Below are 21,591 nucleotides of genomic sequence, written 5' to 3' on the forward strand. Positions count from 1 at the left end.
GCAGCAATAGTGAGAGAGGAACACTTCTGGCCAGAGTTGAATCACATGGCCTCTCCATGTTCCCCCTGACCTCACCTTAGAGCCAGGCAATGAGCAGGCTCAGTTTATTGGGAAGACAAGTCATTTGGCTGATGCCGGGGATCCTGTCACGCAGACTCCTCAAGGCTGTTTTGCAGGGCCACACAATGACTTTGGGGCTTTGTTAGATCCCCTGTGCTTAGCAATTCCTCTGCTGTTAAATTGCTGTTATCTATAAATCATTTTATAACTAGCACTGTGTGTCATTATCCCTTTCACAACAAGTAGCATAGTTTGTCAGGCCACAGTGGTGTTGCGAAGGCAGTATCCAGCAGTAGGGACGCATTATGGTGGGTAGAAACAGCTGCAGTGTCACAAAATGCTTTGGGCACTCTCTATTGAGCTATTCCCAGCTCAGTGCATTCCATTATATTTGGCCTTCTTGTTTACAAGGATACAAAACAATTCATTCAGATTCCATCAAAAATTGAGGATTTATTGAAAATTAGGAAGACAAGGAAGACAATTTTGAGTCTAGGATTGATTGGAAACCAAGGAAGACCTCAAATCAGGCTTGAAAGAAAGAGCAAGGATCACAAAACAAGCAGGTCTTAAAGAGGCTGTAACACGTCCAAGCAAGGGAATAAAGAGATCCAGTGTAATTCTATTAACTGGGTTATTTCATGGTCCTTTTAGTGCAGATGCTGCCTCTGTCACTTCTGCCTCTCCCAACCCATTGCCTCTCACTCTGTTTTGTCTTTATGGCCTCTGCTTATCTGTTGCTTGCATTTACTCATGGCTACTGATACCTCAGGGCAGTCACAGCCTGCTTCTTTGTCTGTGTCTTTCTCTGTCTCTTGCCACTGCAGGATACAGATTCTCTTTCCAGATCAAATCACACACAGAAGGGCAACAATCCACAAGTACATAATCACTTCAATCCTTCTTGAGTGAGTCTTTCATACTGAGCCTACTCCTATGCAGCTAATTTGCCTAGGTGTACATTCTTGGTCCAACGGACATGATAGGGGGCATATGTGCTGTACAGCACGGCTGCCTGTGCCTAAGAAGCCACTCAGCACCACTTCCCTCAGCAGAAACTACGGGTGAAAACTCCATATAAGGAAACCATGCCTGTGGAAGGATTTCTGAGCTTTGCTTTGACTCCAACTTCCATAAAAGGCACTTTCTGTACATTGAATCATATTGATTTGACTATGTCAATACATAAAGGACAGTTGAAGTTTGACCTAAACAGCAGATCTCGACAACCTTCATTAGGAAAAGTTATTAAGTGACAATATAAAAATCTCCTGTTCCTTTTCTTTTAAGGCATTAAATAAAATTAAAATAAAGCTAACAACTATATTTGGATCTTTATCTCATGCACCACTGAAAGCTATGGGGATAAAATACCCAAAAGTTCCACATTCGATATGTTTGAGAGTACTATTGTTCTACTTGCTATGCTAATGGGAATGTGGAGTCTTAGGTGAAGGCAGAAACAGCCACTGAACCAAGAGCTTTGGATGGAGGGAAAAAAAAAGTGCAGTCCCAGGAACCATTGACTAGACAAGGCTGCTCAGTTCTCAAGAAATACATAGAAAGGTTAGGCTGCTCATCTTTCTACTCTCAGGATTCCCTATCCATGACATTGCTTAAATTCCACATCCCCGACAAGCAGCACCAGAGCTTGTCTGCAGCTCAGCATCCTGATGAGCACTCAAATGCAGAACAAGCTCCATGGTTGATGGGACAGAGTTTTAAGAACACAGGCCTGAAGAATCATTCCTGACTCTCCTCAGCGCCCTCCCAGCCCTCCACAGGAAATTAGAGGGATGTGAACTAGCAAAGACTTTAAAAAGAAATGACCTAAAAATAACCTTAAGCTTTCAATACTCACCATCTCATTATAATTCAGTACTAGTACTGCAGAGAGATGGAAAAAAAAAAAGGGGGGAAAGAAAGAGTCAAAAAGCAAAAGCTAATGCAGCAGCAAGAAAAAAAATATATTTTTAACCTGCATTGTTAGCTTTTGATTCTCCCCTCACCCCAGGTCTCCCTGAGGCCAGGAAGGTCGATCAGGACAAGATGTGGCCAGTGTCTTGATCATGTAAATACTGGAATTTGCCACCAAACATCCAGCACCCTTGCCTCTTGCGTGGCCCCACACAGCAACTGAGTGGAAGGAAGGTAAACTGCATTTTGCTTTACCTTAAGTCAATCTTGCCAGAATACGAAGGATCTAAGAGATCACTTCAGCCAGAACTTGGTCATAGCAAAATCCATATTTTATGTTAAATCTTATGAAGAGACCTAACAAATAAATATGACAAGAAAGAATCAACCACTCAGAGGTCTGGGGGATGCTTTCCAGAAAAAGGGGAAAAGGCTCTGAAATAAGGACATTCATGGGATTTTGAGGAAAAAACGAAGTCACTGTAACTGGAACAGTGAAGGGGAACACTGTGGTGAAAAGGAAGGTAAGAGGGGGTTGGTTAATTCCTGTGGGGCCAATATCAGGGAGTTTGGAAAGCCAGTTGGAGATGTTCAGCCAAGGGAACAGCATGATCTGGTCTGTATTTTTTTTTTTAAATAAGCATTCTGGCTGCCATGTAGAGAATAGATTTTAACGGCAAGAGTGGAAGCAGCAAGGAGATTTTCACAGTAAAGAAATAACAATTGTTTGCACCAGATGGAGAGAAGTGGATAAATTCAGGATACATTTTGGGAATAGAGTTGGCAGGACTTGGGGCTTGGTGAAACATGGCTGAAGGAAACAGGGGAGTCAGGATGACACTTAGGTCTTGACATGAGCCCATGAAGGGCCAGTACCTACCCAGGAAAGGTGGAAATAAATGTAGGTTTGCAGCAGTGTTGATGGGGTGAAAATCAAGAGAGTTCTCTTCGGGACATAAGACGTTTAAGATGCTTCCTTGATATCCAAGGGGAAAAATCAGGGAGGCAGTGAGTAAGGAAGTCCAAAGATGAGGTGCAAGGTCAGGGCTGAGAATTGTCAGTGTCTAGACAGTATCTAAAGCCACGGAGTGAAAGATTTTACCAGGGAGAGTCTGTGGATTAAGGAGAGACCTAGAGTACTGCCATATTTACAGAGGGGAAAAAGGAAGAATCTGCACAGCAAACTGAATTTGTGGACAGTGAGGAGGAGAAAAAATAGCAAAGCCACAAAGCATGCCTGGGCCCCACTCCCAGGGATGAAGATTCCATAGGTCTCGAGTGAGGCCCGGTAATCTTCATTTTGAAGAGCTCCTCATGTGATTCTCATGAGCAGCAGGTTTTAGGAAACACTACCATGCACTGCAAAGCTAGGTAGTTGAGCCCAGAACTCAAAGCCAGCTCTGCTGACGTTTATTTCTTCACTCTTTCTTGTGCTTCTATTCCTTCTTGATAAGTTTGTAAAGTAGCCCACCTAGTCTTCTGCTTGTATTTAATCACCATCTATTCCTCAAATGGTTAACTCCAGGTATTGCTCCAGCTTTTCTCTCTGTGGTCAAATTTTGGGGAAGGTTTGTCCATATCATCTCCATTTTCTCATCTCCCATTGATTCCTAGATCCACCATAATCTCATATCACCCTCTCTCGTTACACCGCTTTGCCCCAGTCAATGGAGGCCTTCATGTTATCCAATCTAAGTGACCATTCTCACTTCTTAACTTAATCTTGTGGCCACAATGACCCATTGACCATTTATTCCTTTCTAAAAATTTCCACTTCCTCTTGGATCTCCCAGTGCCTCTTTGACTTTTTTTTCCCCTCAGTCTTCTTCATGGCCCCTCCTCTGTTCATCCCTTAACTATTTATATAAATTCGAATACTCACGGCCTGCTCCTCTTTCTCTCCTCATGAGCAGTTTCAGTGCTAGGGCATAGGGTGAAGGATGTGGAGTATGGAAAAACATCTTAGGTATTTCTGATAAAAACCTGCTCCTCCTATCTTCCAGATGGAGAGCTACCATCCTACATGCCAGTGACTCTCTGCCACCTACATGCCAATGACTCTCAGTTTTGTATGTTTGATGCTGATCCCTGGACTTCAGACTCATAAATACAACCATATGATGAAAATTGTTCATTGAATATTCACGGTTCACACATAACATGATCAAAAACTGAACTCAGTATCTTGTTCTCTATACTATTTTCTTCTGCCCTATTCGTGATCTCACTTAATGGAATCACCATCAGTTCAGTCACTTAAGCCAGAAACCTAGAAAGTCCCAAACCTGGAGGAATCTCGAAACTCCTACATCCCTTCCCCTCAGCTCTGCATCCAAGCAACCACAGACTTTTGGTAATTTTACCTTGCTGGAACCTCAAGTTTTCCCCTTCCTCTGTAACCTATACCATCCCTGCAAAAGTTCAAGTCCCAGCAGCAGTCTCAAAGGTTGGTGCAAAGCTTCCTTAGCTTAGGTCTTGTTCCCCTTAAATCTCTGTAGCTGTGATGAATGGAACAGTGCAGGATTTCAAAAATATGACCACATCACTTCCCTGCTTATGACGCTTCAGTGACCCCACAAAACATCCTGGATGAATCTAAACTCTTAGCAGAGAATTCAAACACCCTCTGTAATCTGACCTATTTACTTCTTCCTGGTCCCATGTCCTTGTTTTCCCACATAGTTCACACAGTTCCCATACTGTTCCATCTTTCTGTGCTTTTACTCAAGTTCTTTCCTTAACCTGAACATGCATTCTTTAAATTGTTAACCCTCTTTCTTTCTTAGGAATTAGCTCAGGGAGTGCATCTCAGACCTCAAGGATCAGTAAATTGTCCCTCTTGTGGGCTCCTAAAACACACTCTGCTTACCACTAACCATGCTTCATTGAAAAGAACATGGTAGATACTTGATTATTCATGGATAGCCAACTCTTCCACACCTTAGTTAGAATTCCTTTGTCACCCAACAAATTTCTAAAATGCACACCCTTGTCCTTACTTACTCTGGTAAAGGGATATTAAACTAATTTAGGAATAATGTTATTAGGCTCAAAGAGTCCTCAAAGATTAACAAAGTTTTTTCTGTTTGGTTGTTTTTGTTTTTGCTTAACATTTGTTTGCATTATCTGTCAGAAGGTTTCTTTAGCAGAGAAAATGAGAGAAGAATTGAAGTACAATCTGTACTCTCTTCCCTGATAAACTTTCACTGAGGTTTTTAAAGAAATGGCCATATTCCAGGGAGTTTAAGGTTCATTTCACCCAAAGAATGGCAGATTGAATTAAGCTGTGATTTCCTAAAAAGGTGGTGGTCATATTTCTGCAAATTCTTTTCTTGGTAAAATAATGGTTGGTAATAAATAATATGAAGGAATATTATTTGGGGAAATTTTTTTTCATCATCCACAGTGGGATATGTTGTAAAGTAATGTGCTTCTACTTAGTAGTTGCCACCTTTAAGGTTGATGTATGTACTCAACTGTGCACGTTAAGCAAAAATAGCACAACTTATATCACTTCTGTATAAGTCATTCTATTCTGTTCATAGACTTTCAAACTCTTATAGTTCAGCATTTCTCACACTTTCTACTGAAGTGTCCCTACTGGCAGAGGAAAATAAGTTCATATCCCCAAGGCATTTATGGGTGGAGCCTAAAAAAGTGTGTCATCACAAATGGCTTTGAACTTTCAAGTCACATCTTCACAATTCAAGAAAATTTTGCATTCTAGTCTGTACTATATTTGTGTTTATATTTTAGATGTAAAGGGGATTATAGTCTATGCTTCAGAAAGATGCACCATATCTATTTTGCAGCTTCTTGTATTCCCAGAATACCCCAGCAGTGTTCTACATGAGGCTGGCAATTTGAGAAACATGTGTAGTTAAAAATGACCTATCATGTAAAATGTCCCTCAATGTAGGTTTGTCTAATGTTTTCCTATGGTTAAATATAGATTAGATATTTTTGGAAGAAATATCATTGAAGCGATTCAGTCTTCTCAGTCAGTCACATCAGAAGACGTATACAGCAGTTCATATACATCCATCTCTGGTGATGTCAACTCTAATCACTCAATTAGGGTGGTATATAGCAGTATTTTCCACCACAAAGCAACTAATTCTCTCTTTTTAATTAATAAGTGTCTTGTGCAGAGACACTTTGAAATTACGTAAACATCCTGTTACTCCTGAAACTTTAGCTCACTAGTTTTAGCATCCATGATACTTGTCTGAATCAATTATTATGATAGATGCTAAATCATGGTTTTCTATTTCCATTATTCCTTCTACATTTATTCATTTCTTCTACTATAAGAAAGAGCTCTCCTTTTACCCTCATTTATTTACTTATATATTCATTCATTTAAAAAAAAATCAGTGTAGATTCATGGGTTTTTATTTAATGGGTTATAATCCTGTACTGTGATTTATTTTGATGTTCAAATTGTCCCAAATTTGGCCAGTGGGAGCCCCTTCCAGATGGCTCTTGTTTGCTTTTTGCATCTTCAGACTGAGGGATATTGTACAAAATAACCGACCTGTACACATCAAGAACTCAGTGTAATGAATGACAAAGGAAGACTGAGGAATTATCTGGATTAAAGAAGGCTAAAGAGATCTCTCAACTGGATGTAAGCCATGGTCTAGGGTTTTTATTGTTATTGTTGTTAGAAAGGATATTGTTAAGCAATCGATGAAATGTGAATAAGGTCTGTAGATCAGATGACAGTGTTGTATCCATGTTAATTTCTTGATAATTACACTAAATTATAGTATACCGAAAAATTACAATTATGTCAAACTATATCAAACTATATCAAAAATGTCTTTGTTTTTCAAAAACATACTCATGAAGAATTTAGGGAAAAGGGAACATCATGTCTGCAACTTAATTTTAGAAAGTAAAAAAATAAACCATAATTGTCTATATACAAATACATACATATATAAACACAGAAAGAAAGACAAGGCCAAAACAAATATAGTAAAATATTAACATTTGATGATTCTCAATAAAGGGCTTAAGGGAATTCTTCCTACTATACTGCAACTTTTCTGAAAGTTTGAACTTATGTCAAAATAGAAATATTTTTAGGAAAATCCTAGTCATCCATACTTCGTCTACTCTCCTAATGCAGTAACTTCGTCTACAGTATCACCACCAGACACACATCCCCTGCTTGCCTAGGTACAGTTTACAGGAGAACGTGGTCACTGGAAGAATGTTCCATCATTGAGCCTTTCTGGTTGTCAGCTGGACCTCCAATATGCCATCGTGAAACTTAGCTCCTGTGATGCTGACTCCGGCTTTGAAGCAAAACAGAGCAATCCTCTCTCTAATTAGCTGTGGAGTCACTTTGAGTGTGCCCCTGGCCTTTCTAGGCCAATTATTCCCTTTTTATATAACCATTACATATATGAAGTGATTTACTAAACCATCACCATTACTGCCAGCTTCACGGGTGTGGACCAGTGCGGCTGCACAAGGCTCCATGCCTGGTTTAATGCTCTACTGTTGATGGCTTGCAACTCTTAATAATTTTTGAACAAGGGGCCGCACATTTTCATTTTGCATTTAATACCACAAATCATGTACCCAGTCCCGCTGCCACAAACCTAGGTGGTATCTTTCTGTAAACTGGACACATGTGAACACAAGACTTGAAAACAGCACCTGTGCGCCAAGAAAAACCAGCCCCTTTTCGCAGGTTGTTGGAACCATGTTCCAGGCTGCATGTCCTGACTGGTAGAGTATAGGCTGCATTTCAACACTCATTCTCTTCCTTGGCTGGGTATTCTTCCATAGGGCTCAACTTCATCTAGACGCTTTGGACTCACATATCCTTCAGTAATGTTCATATAAATTAATTTCAGTTTAAAGGAAAGGATTGACCTTTGGTAGAGCAGAATATTTTCTCTTGACTTTACCCACATTCTTCCAATGGGGAGGGAAAGGAGGATTTCAAGCTTTTGTGTAATTCTACCAAGTGCTGATGATGTGTCTTAACATACTTTCCATAACCTGTGAATAAATTCTATGTTCTGAAAAGGGAAGAAGGGAACAGTGCAGGTAGAGTTGTCAGGCTTGGCCTCTTTCAGAGCCATATATTGCACATCACAGAGTTGTATGGTTGTAACAATTCACCTACTTCCAATTCACTTTTGACCTCTTCTTTATTGTAGTAAAGATTATTAGTAGTAGTGTACAAGTCATGGAGAACAAAGATGATCCTTATAATAATATCCTTGTGAGCTATGGATTGGCTAATAAGCCAGATGCCATGCTAGCCCTGTGGCACAATTATGACACATAGGTAACAAACGCTTCTTCATGAAACCATATCTGGCATTGATAGGGGTATTTTCAAACCAAACAAACATGTATAATACAAAGGTGATATATAAGGCTCTGTACTAGACTCAGAGGTCAAGACAATGAGGGTAATGCATTTGGATCTTAAAGCAGGTTACACTCTAACAAGGGAAATAAAACCACAAATCACTTCAAAATAACTATGATTCTGGGAAAATTATAATAAGTAGCATGGGACACATATGAAATAAATGCTATGAGCACTCAGAAGTGGATAGATTTTATCAATTTTGAAGCTGAACATGCTAAAGGGTATCTTTTTCAGTGGCTCAGTTGGTATGTCAGGCTGCTGAGGTCAACTGGTATTAAGGCATGTGCTAAACTAGGTTTCATAAAAAAGACAGATTGCAAGATGGGCCTTGGATGTAGGAATTAGGTGGGAAGAGGTAGGAGTGCAAGATGGGGCTGAGAATATGCTCCAGGAAGGAGAATGAACATGAGCACATCAAGGAGGGAGAGAGCGAGTCCCATGTCCCATAATCTGAGTTGTGTTAACTCAACTGGAGCTCAGCACACTAGTAGGGATGCAATGGAAAGAAGGGTTGAAACGTAGGTTAAGGCTGAGTTTGAACATCAAGCACATGTGCCTATATTTATTTATTTTTATATTTAATTTTGCCATCAAGAGGGGTCCATTGATAGATTTTATCAGGTGAAATTATTTCTCAAAGCCATGAAGCTGAGATTCATAATTGAGGTTTTAATACAATGTCTTTCTTCTATAGTTTTAAAAAAAGATACCAATTACCCCCAAAAATGCAAATAAAAATAATGCTTCTTTTACTATGTACCTATAAAATTAGGTAGAAAGTGTCATAGCTTTTAAATGAGATTCTCCTTTAAGCTCTTCACTCATTCTTGGCACAATTCCACAGATATTTTAGGAATGTCTTAAACAAGCAGCATATTTGAATTATATTCAGGATGTATCCTATTTTATAGATCGTTTTTTAAAAAAAATCAACAAAACAATGGTTTCCTACTGTGCTTTATTGCAAGTGGCCAAGTTGCTATGTGACTATACGAGGCAAATGTTTCCCAGACTAAGAAGAAGGAGAAAAATGGGAAACGATAGCAATGGCTAAGCAGCCAAATGTTCACCCATGAAAATAAACAACTACGAATAATTGAATATTCCTAGTTTTGACAACCATCCAGCAGCAGAAGTAACAGATGCCACAGTGGCCCAACCACCTCCAGCTTGATTGAATCAGACAAACGAGAGAAGGCCTGTGGGAGTTGCTCCCTAGAGACGGACTTCTGCCAGTTTGGTGGGTTGGCTTTATTTATTTATTTTTACCTTTAGAAAATTACTTTTGAAATGGGCCTCAGCTATTTCTAGCCCCAAGCAGTTGGATGGGCAGCCAACAACATCTCTCTGACACAGTGTGGAGTCATTAAAGAAAACACAATAGTTTAAGATGACAGGCACTTTGGCTCTTAAAACAAAGCTCGTACTGTTTTTTGGCCACTAAGGCAGCAATGTGTAAGGCTTTACATTTATATATATAAAAACATATATTAAAAATATATACATATATATAAATACATACATAAATATATGCAATAACTTGACCACGAGGAGGAACGCAATTTACTCAGAAACAGCAGAGGAAATCACCACTTTCCTCAAGGAAACACTCAAATGCACATGAACTTTTCTTTCTATGATGGTTCTCAAACTCCCATCTAATAGAAAGGCATCAACACGGCTTAGTAGCAAGAGCCCTCAGAGGATGAAATGATTTAAGATCTGGTTCCATGTCTGCCATCTGCTGGGTGACTTTTGGTTAAGTCACCTGACCTTTTTGAACACTGCTTTTTCAGCATTAAACGATGAAGGTGGATGAAGCGATTAATCAACATTTCTTACATAGTGCTTCATAAAGGTTTTCTAGGGTCTTGCCACTCAAATTATAATCCACTGACCAACTGGCAGCATCTGGGAATTCTTAGAAATAAAGAATCTCAGACTGTGGACTGGACTTACTGAATTATTTTGATTGAATCAACTGCATTTTAATAAGACCCCAGTTTATTTGCATGCATGCTAAAGCTTGAGAAACATTGTTTCTGGGCAAGACATCCCAGAATTACCTGACCGTACAATCACCTGGATAACTCCATACAAACACAGCTTCTCTGGTCATTTCCCTAGAGTTTGATCTACCAGGCCTCAGATGGAAGCCAGGAATCTGCATATTTAACTGGAACCCCAGGTAGGTCCATTTCAATGAAAATATGAGTTACATAAGTAAATAAAATAATTGTGTTTATATTGTTTCTCTTTCAAACCAAATGATCTCTAAGTGATATCACACCAGTGAGCTTCCTGGTATTTTTGCAGAGATTAGCTAACATGATCATGTCAAGACACTCCAGTCAACACATCCCTCAGCTGAATGCCCCAGTGCCATGCAGATATTGCCTGTTGCACTTCTGAAATTGTTAAATGCTTAATGGGTCATTGGTTAAATGTAGGAAGCATAAGGAGCTCTGACATTGAACTACAATAATTTAATAAATAATATAAAAATGATACAAATTTTGCAAAGTCGCCTTAAAACAATTGTCATCAGATTCATAAGCTAGATTCATCTATCAAAATCCTTATTTAGCCCATTAACGTGTCTTTAATACTTCAAAAACTAATCTTAATAAGAAGAAACCTAGTGACAATTATATCCAATTTAGCATTTCATTTATTGGGAATAAAGACTGTCCTCATATGCAATGTGTTATTTGCTGGGAAGTGCTTGCAAATAGCAGCCAGAAATCTCTTATTTCAACAAAACATGAAAGTTATCAAAAAAAAAAGTGTGCATTTTTTCCTACAAGCAAATCAAAAGAATTCCAAGCAAGGTCCTAAAGGCAGTTTTTTCCCTCCACTTTTGATGCCATTAAACATAGTTAAATTTCAATTTACATTTTAATGTACACTGGTCCCCAAGTCAAATGCAATATTTAATGAAAAATCATGTCTTGACTTGCATAAATAGTTTTAAATAAATTAAAGAATCTGTCACTTGCTACACAGGAAGAAATTAAAAATATGTTGCAAATATTAGAACTACATTAATTGCATAACATAGATTTTAATGATATTCTAGGGGTTTTTTAAACTTAAAAATCACATCATATTCATATGAGCATAACACATACAAGAATTACACAATGACTTTTTAATCCCTGAAGAGATTTGCGAGATTATTACCACAAAAGTTTTTCATGACTCTAGAAAGCTGGGAGGGGATAGAAAAGTGTTTTTCATTTGTAACATTTTTTGATCTTCTCATGCTTGTGAGAGTTGGATACCTAGGACTGGCCTAGAAAGGATCCTTAGAGTCCATACAGCCATATCTACACAAAAATTACTAAGGGACTAAAATTTTAATTCAGTTCAATTAGTTTCAGTAAGTATTAACCCACCTACTGGTCAATGATGCTACGGAGGATCAAATATGTCATAAAATAATGGCTAATGATTGATAGGCGCTAACTCCATGCCGGGTTCAGTTTTAAGCACTTTATAGTTATCATCATTACAGTAATGTGTCGCTTAATGACGGTGTATGTCCTGAGAAATGCATGGCTAGGTGATTTTGTCGTGCGAACATCAGAATGTTCTTACAGGAACCTAGATGGCATAGCCTACTACACACGTAGGCTATATGGTATTAATCTTATGAGACCACAGTCATATGTGCATTCTTGGCCAAAAAGTTGTTGTGTGGTGCATGATTATACCCATAACTCTTGCAATATTTCTATGAAGTAGGCACCCCTTTATCATTGAAGACATTAAGACACAGATTGATGAATAAATTGCCCACCATCACAAAACTCAGTAGTGGAGCTGGAACTGGAACCAACAGGACTCTAGTGCCTGGGTTCTTAACCACCAGGGTACACGGGTGTGAAACTGGAAACTGCAGGAGTAAAGGCACATGCCAGAGAAGCAAGGGTGATACGCAGAATAGCGAAGTGCTCAGAAAGATGAATATAGTGTACATGATCAAAGGTGATGGGAAATTAACAAAGGAGAGTTTGAGCCATTCTTTGCCAAACTTAGTAAGCAGGAGGAAACCCCCAGAGGTTTCCAGCAGGCACGTGGCAATCAGGAATTAAGTGAGCAAGGATGGAGGTGGGAGTGACTGGAGGTGGACAGATTAATGAGGTGCTGTTTACAGCCATTCAAACAATAGGTCATGTGGGCCTCAGAGAAGTAGAGGAAGAAGAAAAGTGACATTGAGAAGAAGGAAATTGAGGGAACCCATGTTGAAACCCCCGCGGCTGTTTGTCTCTCCGTTCTTTGGACAGAGGTAGGAGCATAATCTCCTTCAGCCTGACTAGGGTCCTGACTAGTTAGGGTCAAATACCCAGGCTAGTCTGGCTGAAGCTATGTGGGAAGCACAGAGCTGGATATGTCAAGGGAGAAGAAAATCAAACATGTTTCCTCTCTCAACTGACCTGCTCCTTTAAAGTCATAAAGTATTTGCTGGCTGAAATTAACTACCTAAATAACTACAGGAAAAATGTTTCCCATGGCTCTTATACCAAGGGCACGGCTTACGAGATGTTCTCTTCTCCTTGGCTTATTAGGGTCCAGTCAACATCCAAGAAAGGGCCTCCCAAATCGCCAGGATAGTGAAGGTGAAATGCATATTTTGAGGGGAAGATTCCATTTCCCCAGAAACATAAATGTCTCTGCAAATAGTAATTCACTCCTATTCTTAATCCCGAAACCATCGACATCTGCTATGAAGAATTCCTCGAGTCCTCAAATAAATCCCCCTCGTCCTGTATTCTTTATGGCACTCTGAAAAGGCAGCTTTTGAATAAAACAACAACAACCATCTCTGCCCTCCATCTCTCAGTTTCTTTCGGGGATGGTGGGCTTTTATACTCCTGGACACACAAAGGAGGTTTTATGGGAACCCATTGGGGTGGGGTGACGCGGGTGAGTGGGATGAAGACATTTTAGAGGAGGAGAAAGGAAGTTTGTGTATTTCTAAACATGTGTGAGATGATAAAAACATTGATGCTAAAATATGATAAAGAAATCTTGGACTCTCCTGCAAAGTAATCTCCTTTCCTCCTCTTTTTTTTTTTAGTTCTACTTGACTCAAGTGCAGTTTTAAAACCCATTTCCATGTTTTAAGATTCAGAGAAAAGAGGTTTAACAGCAGGCTATAAAAATCCCTTAATCTTTAATGTCTTATTTTTTGCAGATTTGCTGGAAAGTACGGTAAACAGTCATTGCTCAACTTTTTCCCTCAATGCCCCTTGAACTTTGTCACTAATGATGAACAGCAGAATCCATTTGCGTGCGTTTCCTTCTCTCAGGCACCATCCTTCCTGGCATTGTTGAGACACCTGCGCTCTGACAATCTAGGTAGAATCTCTTAGCCAAAATGATTCGCTGATTGTACTCGAGAGGAAATTATCAAAGATTTAACATATAATTTTAAAAGAGTAAATTTCGTAGAGGTAGAGACAGTCCTGATGATTTCTTGCTGTCCTCTAATCTAGATTCTGCAGAAGCATCTGGCATCAGAGCCCCTCTTCAGTTCTATGTAAGTCTAGCCCGTGTTCTACAGGACAACAAGGTCACCCAGGGTGTACTCACAGGCTATGCGCACAGAAGCCTTCCGGCTCTTGGAGGTCCCCAGATGACTCCATGCCACACACTGGCACCAATAGTCCTCTGGGCCATGGAAGTCCTCCACCTGCTGCCTGGTGACGTTGATAAACACCTCCCGGACCTTCAAGCCTGATGGGAAGATAGAGAAAATCCACTGAGGCCGTTGTATTTCTCAAACAGAAACTTAAGGCTGGCCAAACCTTTCCTTGTTAATTAAACAATTCTGGTTTTAATCAAAGCGAGGTTTTAATTACTTTGACAATAATATATTACTGCTAATTAAATTCCAACAGCTGAGTAGGCTGGAAGGAAGGAGTATAAAGTATCACCGACCAATGGGGCTCCAATACAACATAGTAGTTTTCACCATAGCTTGATGTAGTGCTTGTTCTTAGTCTTTCTCAGCATAAACTCTACTACGAGGAGGGTAGTACCAAACTAGAACCAAAACTAGTACCGCTGGGGTTCTAGAAGCTAAAGAGGCCTCAACATACCCATCCCAGAGATGTAGTTCCAGGTGGTTCTAAATGACCCTACTCCCAGGAATGGCAGTGAGAGGGGTCCTTCTAGCAGCAAGCCTTAAAAGAAAGAGGGGACAGCAAGCATGTGCATGAGGGGTGAACAGGCTGGGAATCCAAGAAGAGCCAAAGCCTGGGCTTCAAAGGGCCCAGACAACCAATGAGAGGTAGACCAATGGAATTAAGGTAGTCTCCAAGCCCTGAGAGGAGAATACAGGAAGGCCCCGGTAGCAATGGCCTGCAGAGATACAGAAAAGAGAGGCTTCTGTAGAAAGAGGGGCCAAGGCCACCTCTCCAAAATTGCTAAAACGAAGACCTTGATCTTTTAATGTTTTTTTTTTATTATTATTACTTTGCATTCTCCTTCTAATAGAAAATTTGCTTGGTGCTTCTTACTGGGGAGTGTGAGTTTCTTCCAAACCTTTGACAAGGACTGTGAGCCTTTCTTTCTTTCTTTGAGAAGGATAGTCACATTGCATAGAGTGCCAGGGATGAAAGGGCACACTCCTCATGAGCCATATCAGTTGAATCACCCCAAGCAAGGGAGCAGCGTTTAAAGCCAGCATACTCTCTCCATTCAGCAGACACTTGCTGAGGTTGTGCCTGGCTCTGGGATCGGCAGCATGGGAGAAAAAGAGGTGATACTCCTTGAATTCTGCTTGATTGTCTGGCATCAGCCTTTAACGCTATTCTCTCACTACATTTCCACCATGCACTGATGCGGTAGATGCTATGGTACCCCCACTTTGCAGACGAGACAACTATGACTTGGAGAGACTAAGTCGTTGTCCACACTAACACAGTCTGTAAATGGAAGATCCAGGGTTTAAACGTAGATCTGTCTTATACCGAAACCAGCACTATGAGCAAGTCCCTCTCAAAAATTCAATTATGTCCCCATATTTTGGGTGTTTATACTTAATTATGGAAATAATACTACCACATGGAAACTTCAAAGAAAAATTAAGTGCATAACTATGTTTTTTCATTTAAGTACAAAAGGAATTCAGGGGACAGAATCATCGGTATAATCTAAATGAGGCAGGGACTCTGGGTGGAGGAGGTGGAACGTGATTATATCCTGGGTGGTGGTAGGATTTAAAGAACAAGAGTGGAGGTGTAGGATTAGTCAGACTGGGGAAACAGTCCCTTCTACCTAGTCCATAACACGTTATTTATAGTGTGTGATGAGACATAGTTTTATGGCCAAACAAATCATCATGTACAATTTGTTATACTTTCTAAATTTGTAGGAGGTACTACATATAGAAAATCATCTTGATGACAGTTGATAATTCACATTGCCCCTGTTTGTGCAATGTGCAGAAGTACACCTTCTCCCCTGTCAGAGTTCTGAAATCCATTTCTTACATCGAATAGGAAAGAAGCCTAAGAGGTGTTTTTATTGTTACTGTTGCTGCTTTGTTTTTCTTTCACTTAAACAAAAGAAGTGGGAGTGGGAGGACAATGGTAAGAAGGTGGAATTGGCAGATGAAGAGGGTAACTATCACAGAAAGGGAGAATACAGTAAAATTAAAAAAAAAAAAAGGTTTCCTAGGACATGAAGCAGACTGGAGCACAGTGCCCATCCTGGGATTAGAAGGTGAGGCTGAATAAATGAAGAGGGCTATAGAGAAGAGGGTTGGTTTTCTATTTTTCTCTTTGATTAGAAGCAAATGGTGGATGATAGACTTTGGATAGTGAAAAGGAGAAGACACCATATCAATCCATCCAGGTGGGGGATGGAGTAACATAGGCCAGAGATCCCGTCACAGGAGACCTATTGAGATAGAATACGTCCACCATGTGGGAATCAGGGTCTCATCAAAGAAGCATTTGATAAGCTTGAAATATCAGAAATGTGTTCAAGCTAATGGGGAACAATTCTATTTTTTCACTTTCTCCATCTTATAAGAATATCGAAGCTATCAGCTTCCTCTAGGTTGGAAATGAAGACAAACATCATCTCAAGATGGTTCAGAATTATCATGTTTATAAAGCAGAGAGTTTCCATATCCAAACCTCGACATATGCTATGATTTAATCTAGGCACTATAGTGTTTTAAGGGTAGCTGGGATAGTTTTTTATGAGGTATGGTAAGACACACAGACTTAGAAATGACCATAATGAAGGAAGAAGTTTACACTCCCAAATCCCTAGAAACAGCAGGCACCACACACCATGTAGGGCCACACCAAGAAGCACCAGGGTTGGGGAGGACGCAGGAGGGGCAGGGGAATACGTCGTGGATAAGAGTCATTATTGTGGTCTCCATAGGAACGAACAGGAGAGGCAGAGTAAGCAGGTTTAGAATGGACTAGCTTGAATAGTTTCAGTGGGTTCTGGGACATAGTAGCTGTCCCATGTTGTCTGGTCCCCAGTCCTGGCATAAGGGCAGTGGAATTTTGGCCCCGATTATAAGAGCTCTACAAAAGAAGAGGTGGGGGGTATGGGCTCTGGATTGGTTGGTTTGCATTTGAAAGGTAGGTTCACAGGCAAGTTATTCGCTATCTCTAGGAATTAGCCAGCCCTCTGCAGGGCAGTCCCTCTAGGGTCTGCAAAACCCCAAGATGTCAGAGCATCAAATACAGAAATTAGAAAACATAACTATTACACATGGTCAGACAGTGTACAGTTGTTTGGGAAAGTACACACACTAGACCACGGACCCACACCACAAATGTCCAACTGATCTCACCCCGTTGTCATCAGGACATTTGCTAGCCCCTCATTCAGACTAACCACAGTTGAGAGGAAAATGTTGAAGTCACGATTTCAACATTAGGATGGCTCAGTTACAGGTCCTTTGCAGGGTCTCCCCACGGGATTGGAGAAGCAAAACGAATATAAACCAACTATTTCCAAAGTGTATTTTCCCTTCTGGAAAAATCAGGATGGCAGGCTACTTTATAAGCCCACAGTGATATCACCATCCCCTAAAGTGACATTTTCTCTGGGGACCAGGGCTGCTTCTTCTAATGTGATGTCTTGAGTCCTCTCAAACTATCCCCTCCAGGAGAACCTTTGGAAAATCATGAATATTTTGTATCTATTATACCCTTCTCTACCATAACAAACAATAATTCTATTAAATAAGAGAAAATTTTAAAAAATAGTATATTCTCTTTCAAATATTCACTATGGCTCTGTCTAGTGATATACATAATATAAATACATATATATTCTATATCCTATATGTGTGTATATATATGCACATATTTTCTATATATATTCTATATATGTGTGTAGATATATGTACACACACATATACAAATGTCTGCATGTATATGTGTGTGTGTGTGTATAAAATACATATATATCCACACATCAGAAACACCCATGGAAACCAGCTCTATTTAAGGAAACCTCCATCCCCCGTATCCCACTGAAGTTCATCCAATAGTGTTACAGAAATAGCCATCTACTTCTACATCTCAAGAGATATCAGCTAACTTGTTCATAGGAAATGCTACAGGGAAACAAAAGTCTCAGGCAAATCGACGATGGCATCTCATAAATAAGAGTAGCGTTGTACCTGATAACTTGTGCAACTCTAATAAGTATGGAAAAGTCCAACCCTTTAAATTATTGTGCAAATTATAACCATCAGCCTTTGTTATGGAGCAGAGTCTTACAGAATATAAAAATATGACTATGGGACTGATATGCTAATAAGCTTTCTACGCTGTTGGATGGTTTAGTTGTAGGTAGACTAATGTTGGCAGCAAATGAATAATTGCTCTGCGTGTACTAAACATAACAGAGCAGCACAGAACTTCATCATTTGTCAGCTTTATTTGTTTAAATGAGAAAAACGCTGACAGTAGTTATTGCTGTAATCCGCTTATTTATCAGATAGAAAACACTAGTTACTCTTAGCAGGTCTAATCATGCTGGGAGACTAAAAGTTCGAGAATTTTCAAACTAATTGAAGGTATATGCTTCACTGTTCAAAGAAGAGAAATATAGAAGGCAGGAGAAAAGAAATAGAGTAAAAGAACAGAAATCATTTATTTCTGGTCAACTTTTAATAAAAGGGCTCTATTCTTAGTCCTAACCTGTTCTGTAGACAAGAAAGAATTCTGGAATAGTATTTAACATTCAGCACCATGCCAACGGCAGCCCAGTGCCTACTAACAGTTGCCCCTTACTGCTCATTATCACACTTCCACCAAGTCCATCAGTAGCATCCTGCTGTGGCTATTACTGCCAACCAGTTCTCAGATACACCTGGTGATGAGCACTCGGGAAGGAATTTGGCACAGTGCTCCAATGTTTATCACCCCTCACAGCTTTATGTTCTTCAGTCGTTTGGATGTTTTCTTCCTGTAGTGGGATGCTTGACTTACTTAACTAAACAGCTAAATTCAACAAGGAAGCTGAGAATCCTTCTTCCTCTAAGATGTTTTTCGTGTCCCAAAACACACAGAAGCAGTAAGAGAGTAGGAAACAAGGTTTTGGTGAATTGTTTTCTCATCCTGGTCTCTGTGGCCATTTCCCTGGCCCATTTTAGCCCAGTGTCTCACATATTCCATGCCTGTTTTTCCACATTCAATGTTTTATGATTGGGGATTAACCAAAAGAATGATGATATAGCTTTCCACAGACAAAGCTCCAAAGAACGACTCCAATACAACTTCATGAGAAGCAGAAGGCCTTGCTCAACTCTCTGGAAGAGAGAAACAATCAAACTCCCCATGAAAAGCAACTGTCTCCTACTTAAGAGCCTTCTGTACTGGACCATCATCTCTCCATAGGTATCTCAGTCCCTCTGATGCCTGGGTTTGGCTCTGAGAAAGTCCCTCCTTACCCTACTGTCCCTGGGAAGAGAGAAAACAACCCATTCAGCTGGAAGGAGTGAGTCCACCACTTACAGAGGAAATGTTTTTCACTTGTCTCTTACCAGTCCAGGGCTGGAGCCTAGAAAATATGCCTGAACAATGAAAAGCTTCACCATATTTTGAATAACATATTGTTATCATCATTATTGATTAATTATTATAGCATCTGTAGGGCCCTTTGCTTTTATTAATGCCATCACATGCATTATCTTATTTCATCTTAACACCATGTTACTATTATTTCTATTTTTATTTTGCTGTAGGTCTCATACCATAGAAAATAGATCAAAGATGTCATACAGTTTGCAGAGTACATTATTTGAAAAAAATTTTAGTGAGTGCCTCATATGTGTCTGTCACTGTGCCAGGTGCTGAGGATACTGTGACAAAGTAGATGGTTAAGATTCCTGGACTCAAGGAGCTTCCATGATAGAGGGGGACACATTTCAATCAACTCCAACAATGCAGTGTGACAAATGCTATGACAGGAGAAGTACTAAGTGCTCCAAGATCACACAAGAGGGCTTCTAACCTCTCCATAGCATCAGCAAAAGCTTCTAGGGTGGGTGCCATTCTACCTAGGACTTGAAAGTTGTCCTCACCCAATTTAGCTTGGTGGCTAGGGCAAGGCTCTGGTAAGGACCCATAAGTCAGACAGCTATTTGAAGTTTCAAAACTCTGAACTATAGGGAGGCATTTTCGTGGAACTGTGTCTCCATTCCTTGAGGGAGCTTAGATGTCTTCAGGGCAACATGCTACTGAAAATAGTAAATTAAATGTAGATAATTAAAAGGTAGAACCGTATTTCATTTTACTGGCAGATGCTTAATTAGGGCTAAATGTCTTTTGCCACTTCATCCTAGAAACAAGATTAAAATGTATTTTGATAAAAAAAAAAAAGTCATCCTTTGAATGTGCACGATGCCTAATGAATACTCTTTCATTTCCCCTAGATAACAACCACTCCATGTATTCCTCAGAAGCACCACAAGTTCAGTCTTAAGTACAGAAACTAAGACTACACCCCAGCTCTCCAGTTTCTTCCACACCAGAGATTAGAATTAATCAGCACAGAGGTGTCTGGCAGAGGAAACGAAATTAACCTGATAGTGTTGTCTGATAACAGAGAGAGGGAAAACTTCAAGAGGGAGAAGCGGACATGGTAGGGTCATTTAGAGGACAGCATCCCATTGATGACTCACTCAGACATCATACTCACAACTTTGTGGGAAACACAGTCATGATTTCCAACCTTGCTGCACCAATCACTGACTTTCTCTTCCTACAGTCACTAAAACTACCTCCCGTTAGCAGATCTTGTCCTGAAATCAGGACATGTATCGGACAACTTGTGCTACCACTGGCTCTGAGAATAGGATAAAGACTACAAATAAACTGAATGAGTGCATCACAGGCAAGTAAAATGTTAGTCCATGAAAGAATTATTTACCTCTTAATAATATTAGCTCTTTTATCTTTTTGGAATTGTAGAAGTTCATCATTTTCTATTTGTTTTTTGAGGCATCACCAGCCACTTGCCCCACTGAAAAAAAAATTAGCAATTCTATATTTATCATTTTGAAAGCTAACTTTGATTGAGTACTTGCTATACACCAGGCCCTGAGCTAAGCATGTCGTGTGAATTAGGCTCTGTAACCTCAGAACAGCCCTATGTGGTAGGTATAATTATTCCTGTTACTTTACACATGGGCAAACTGACGGGACAGGAAGCCAAGGAACATATCTACCTGAAAGAGTCTGTAAGTGTGAAGCCAGATTTCAAACACACCACCACCTGACACTAATGCCCATGCTCTTAACCACTAGACTCTCTTCAGGTTATTTCAGATCCTTAGAATTCCCACTTCAAATAAAGAAACACACTTCTGATTGTTATATGAACAGAGGAGACTGAAAAAGTTCAAAGACATTGTTCAAGAATTTAGGGGTTAGAATAAATCTCTGGTTTATATCAGCAACTTTTGTTACTAAATTACATAAAATGGTTAATTTCTTTCTATCTCTGCTAAGGATGGAATGAGAGTAAATGGTCTCCAACTTTTTGTAGGGCAGGTTAAATTAGACACAAGAGACAAGGCGTTCATACTCTGTCACAAGTTTATGGGAGGAATTCAAAATATTTTCCTGAAAACCTTTGAAGAATATGTGATTCCTCTCTGAGAAGCGGAGTGATGAACAAAATGAAATCTGGGGGATGGGGTGGAGGAATGTTTCTAT

The 21,591-nt window shown here is 39.8% G+C and overlaps 1 protein-coding gene across 8 annotated transcripts in view; it reads right to left on the minus strand.

Moving 5' to 3' along the window:
• Positions 1-21,591, minus strand: part of UNC5D (unc-5 netrin receptor D) — a 503,297-nt gene that overhangs the window by 196,406 nt on the left and 285,300 nt on the right. For all 8 annotated transcript variants that reach the window (XM_070499928.1, XM_070499923.1, XM_070499924.1 and 5 more), the window contains exon 3: positions 13,979-14,122. In XM_070499928.1, the coding sequence (XP_070356029.1) occupies positions 13,979-14,122 (144 nt within the window). The remainder of the gene's footprint in view (positions 1-13,978; positions 14,123-21,591) is intronic.

Source organism: Equus asinus, chromosome 27, assembly GCF_041296235.1.
Source record: "Equus asinus isolate D_3611 breed Donkey chromosome 27, EquAss-T2T_v2, whole genome shotgun sequence".
Lineage (NCBI taxonomy): Eukaryota > Metazoa > Chordata > Mammalia > Perissodactyla > Equidae > Equus > Equus asinus.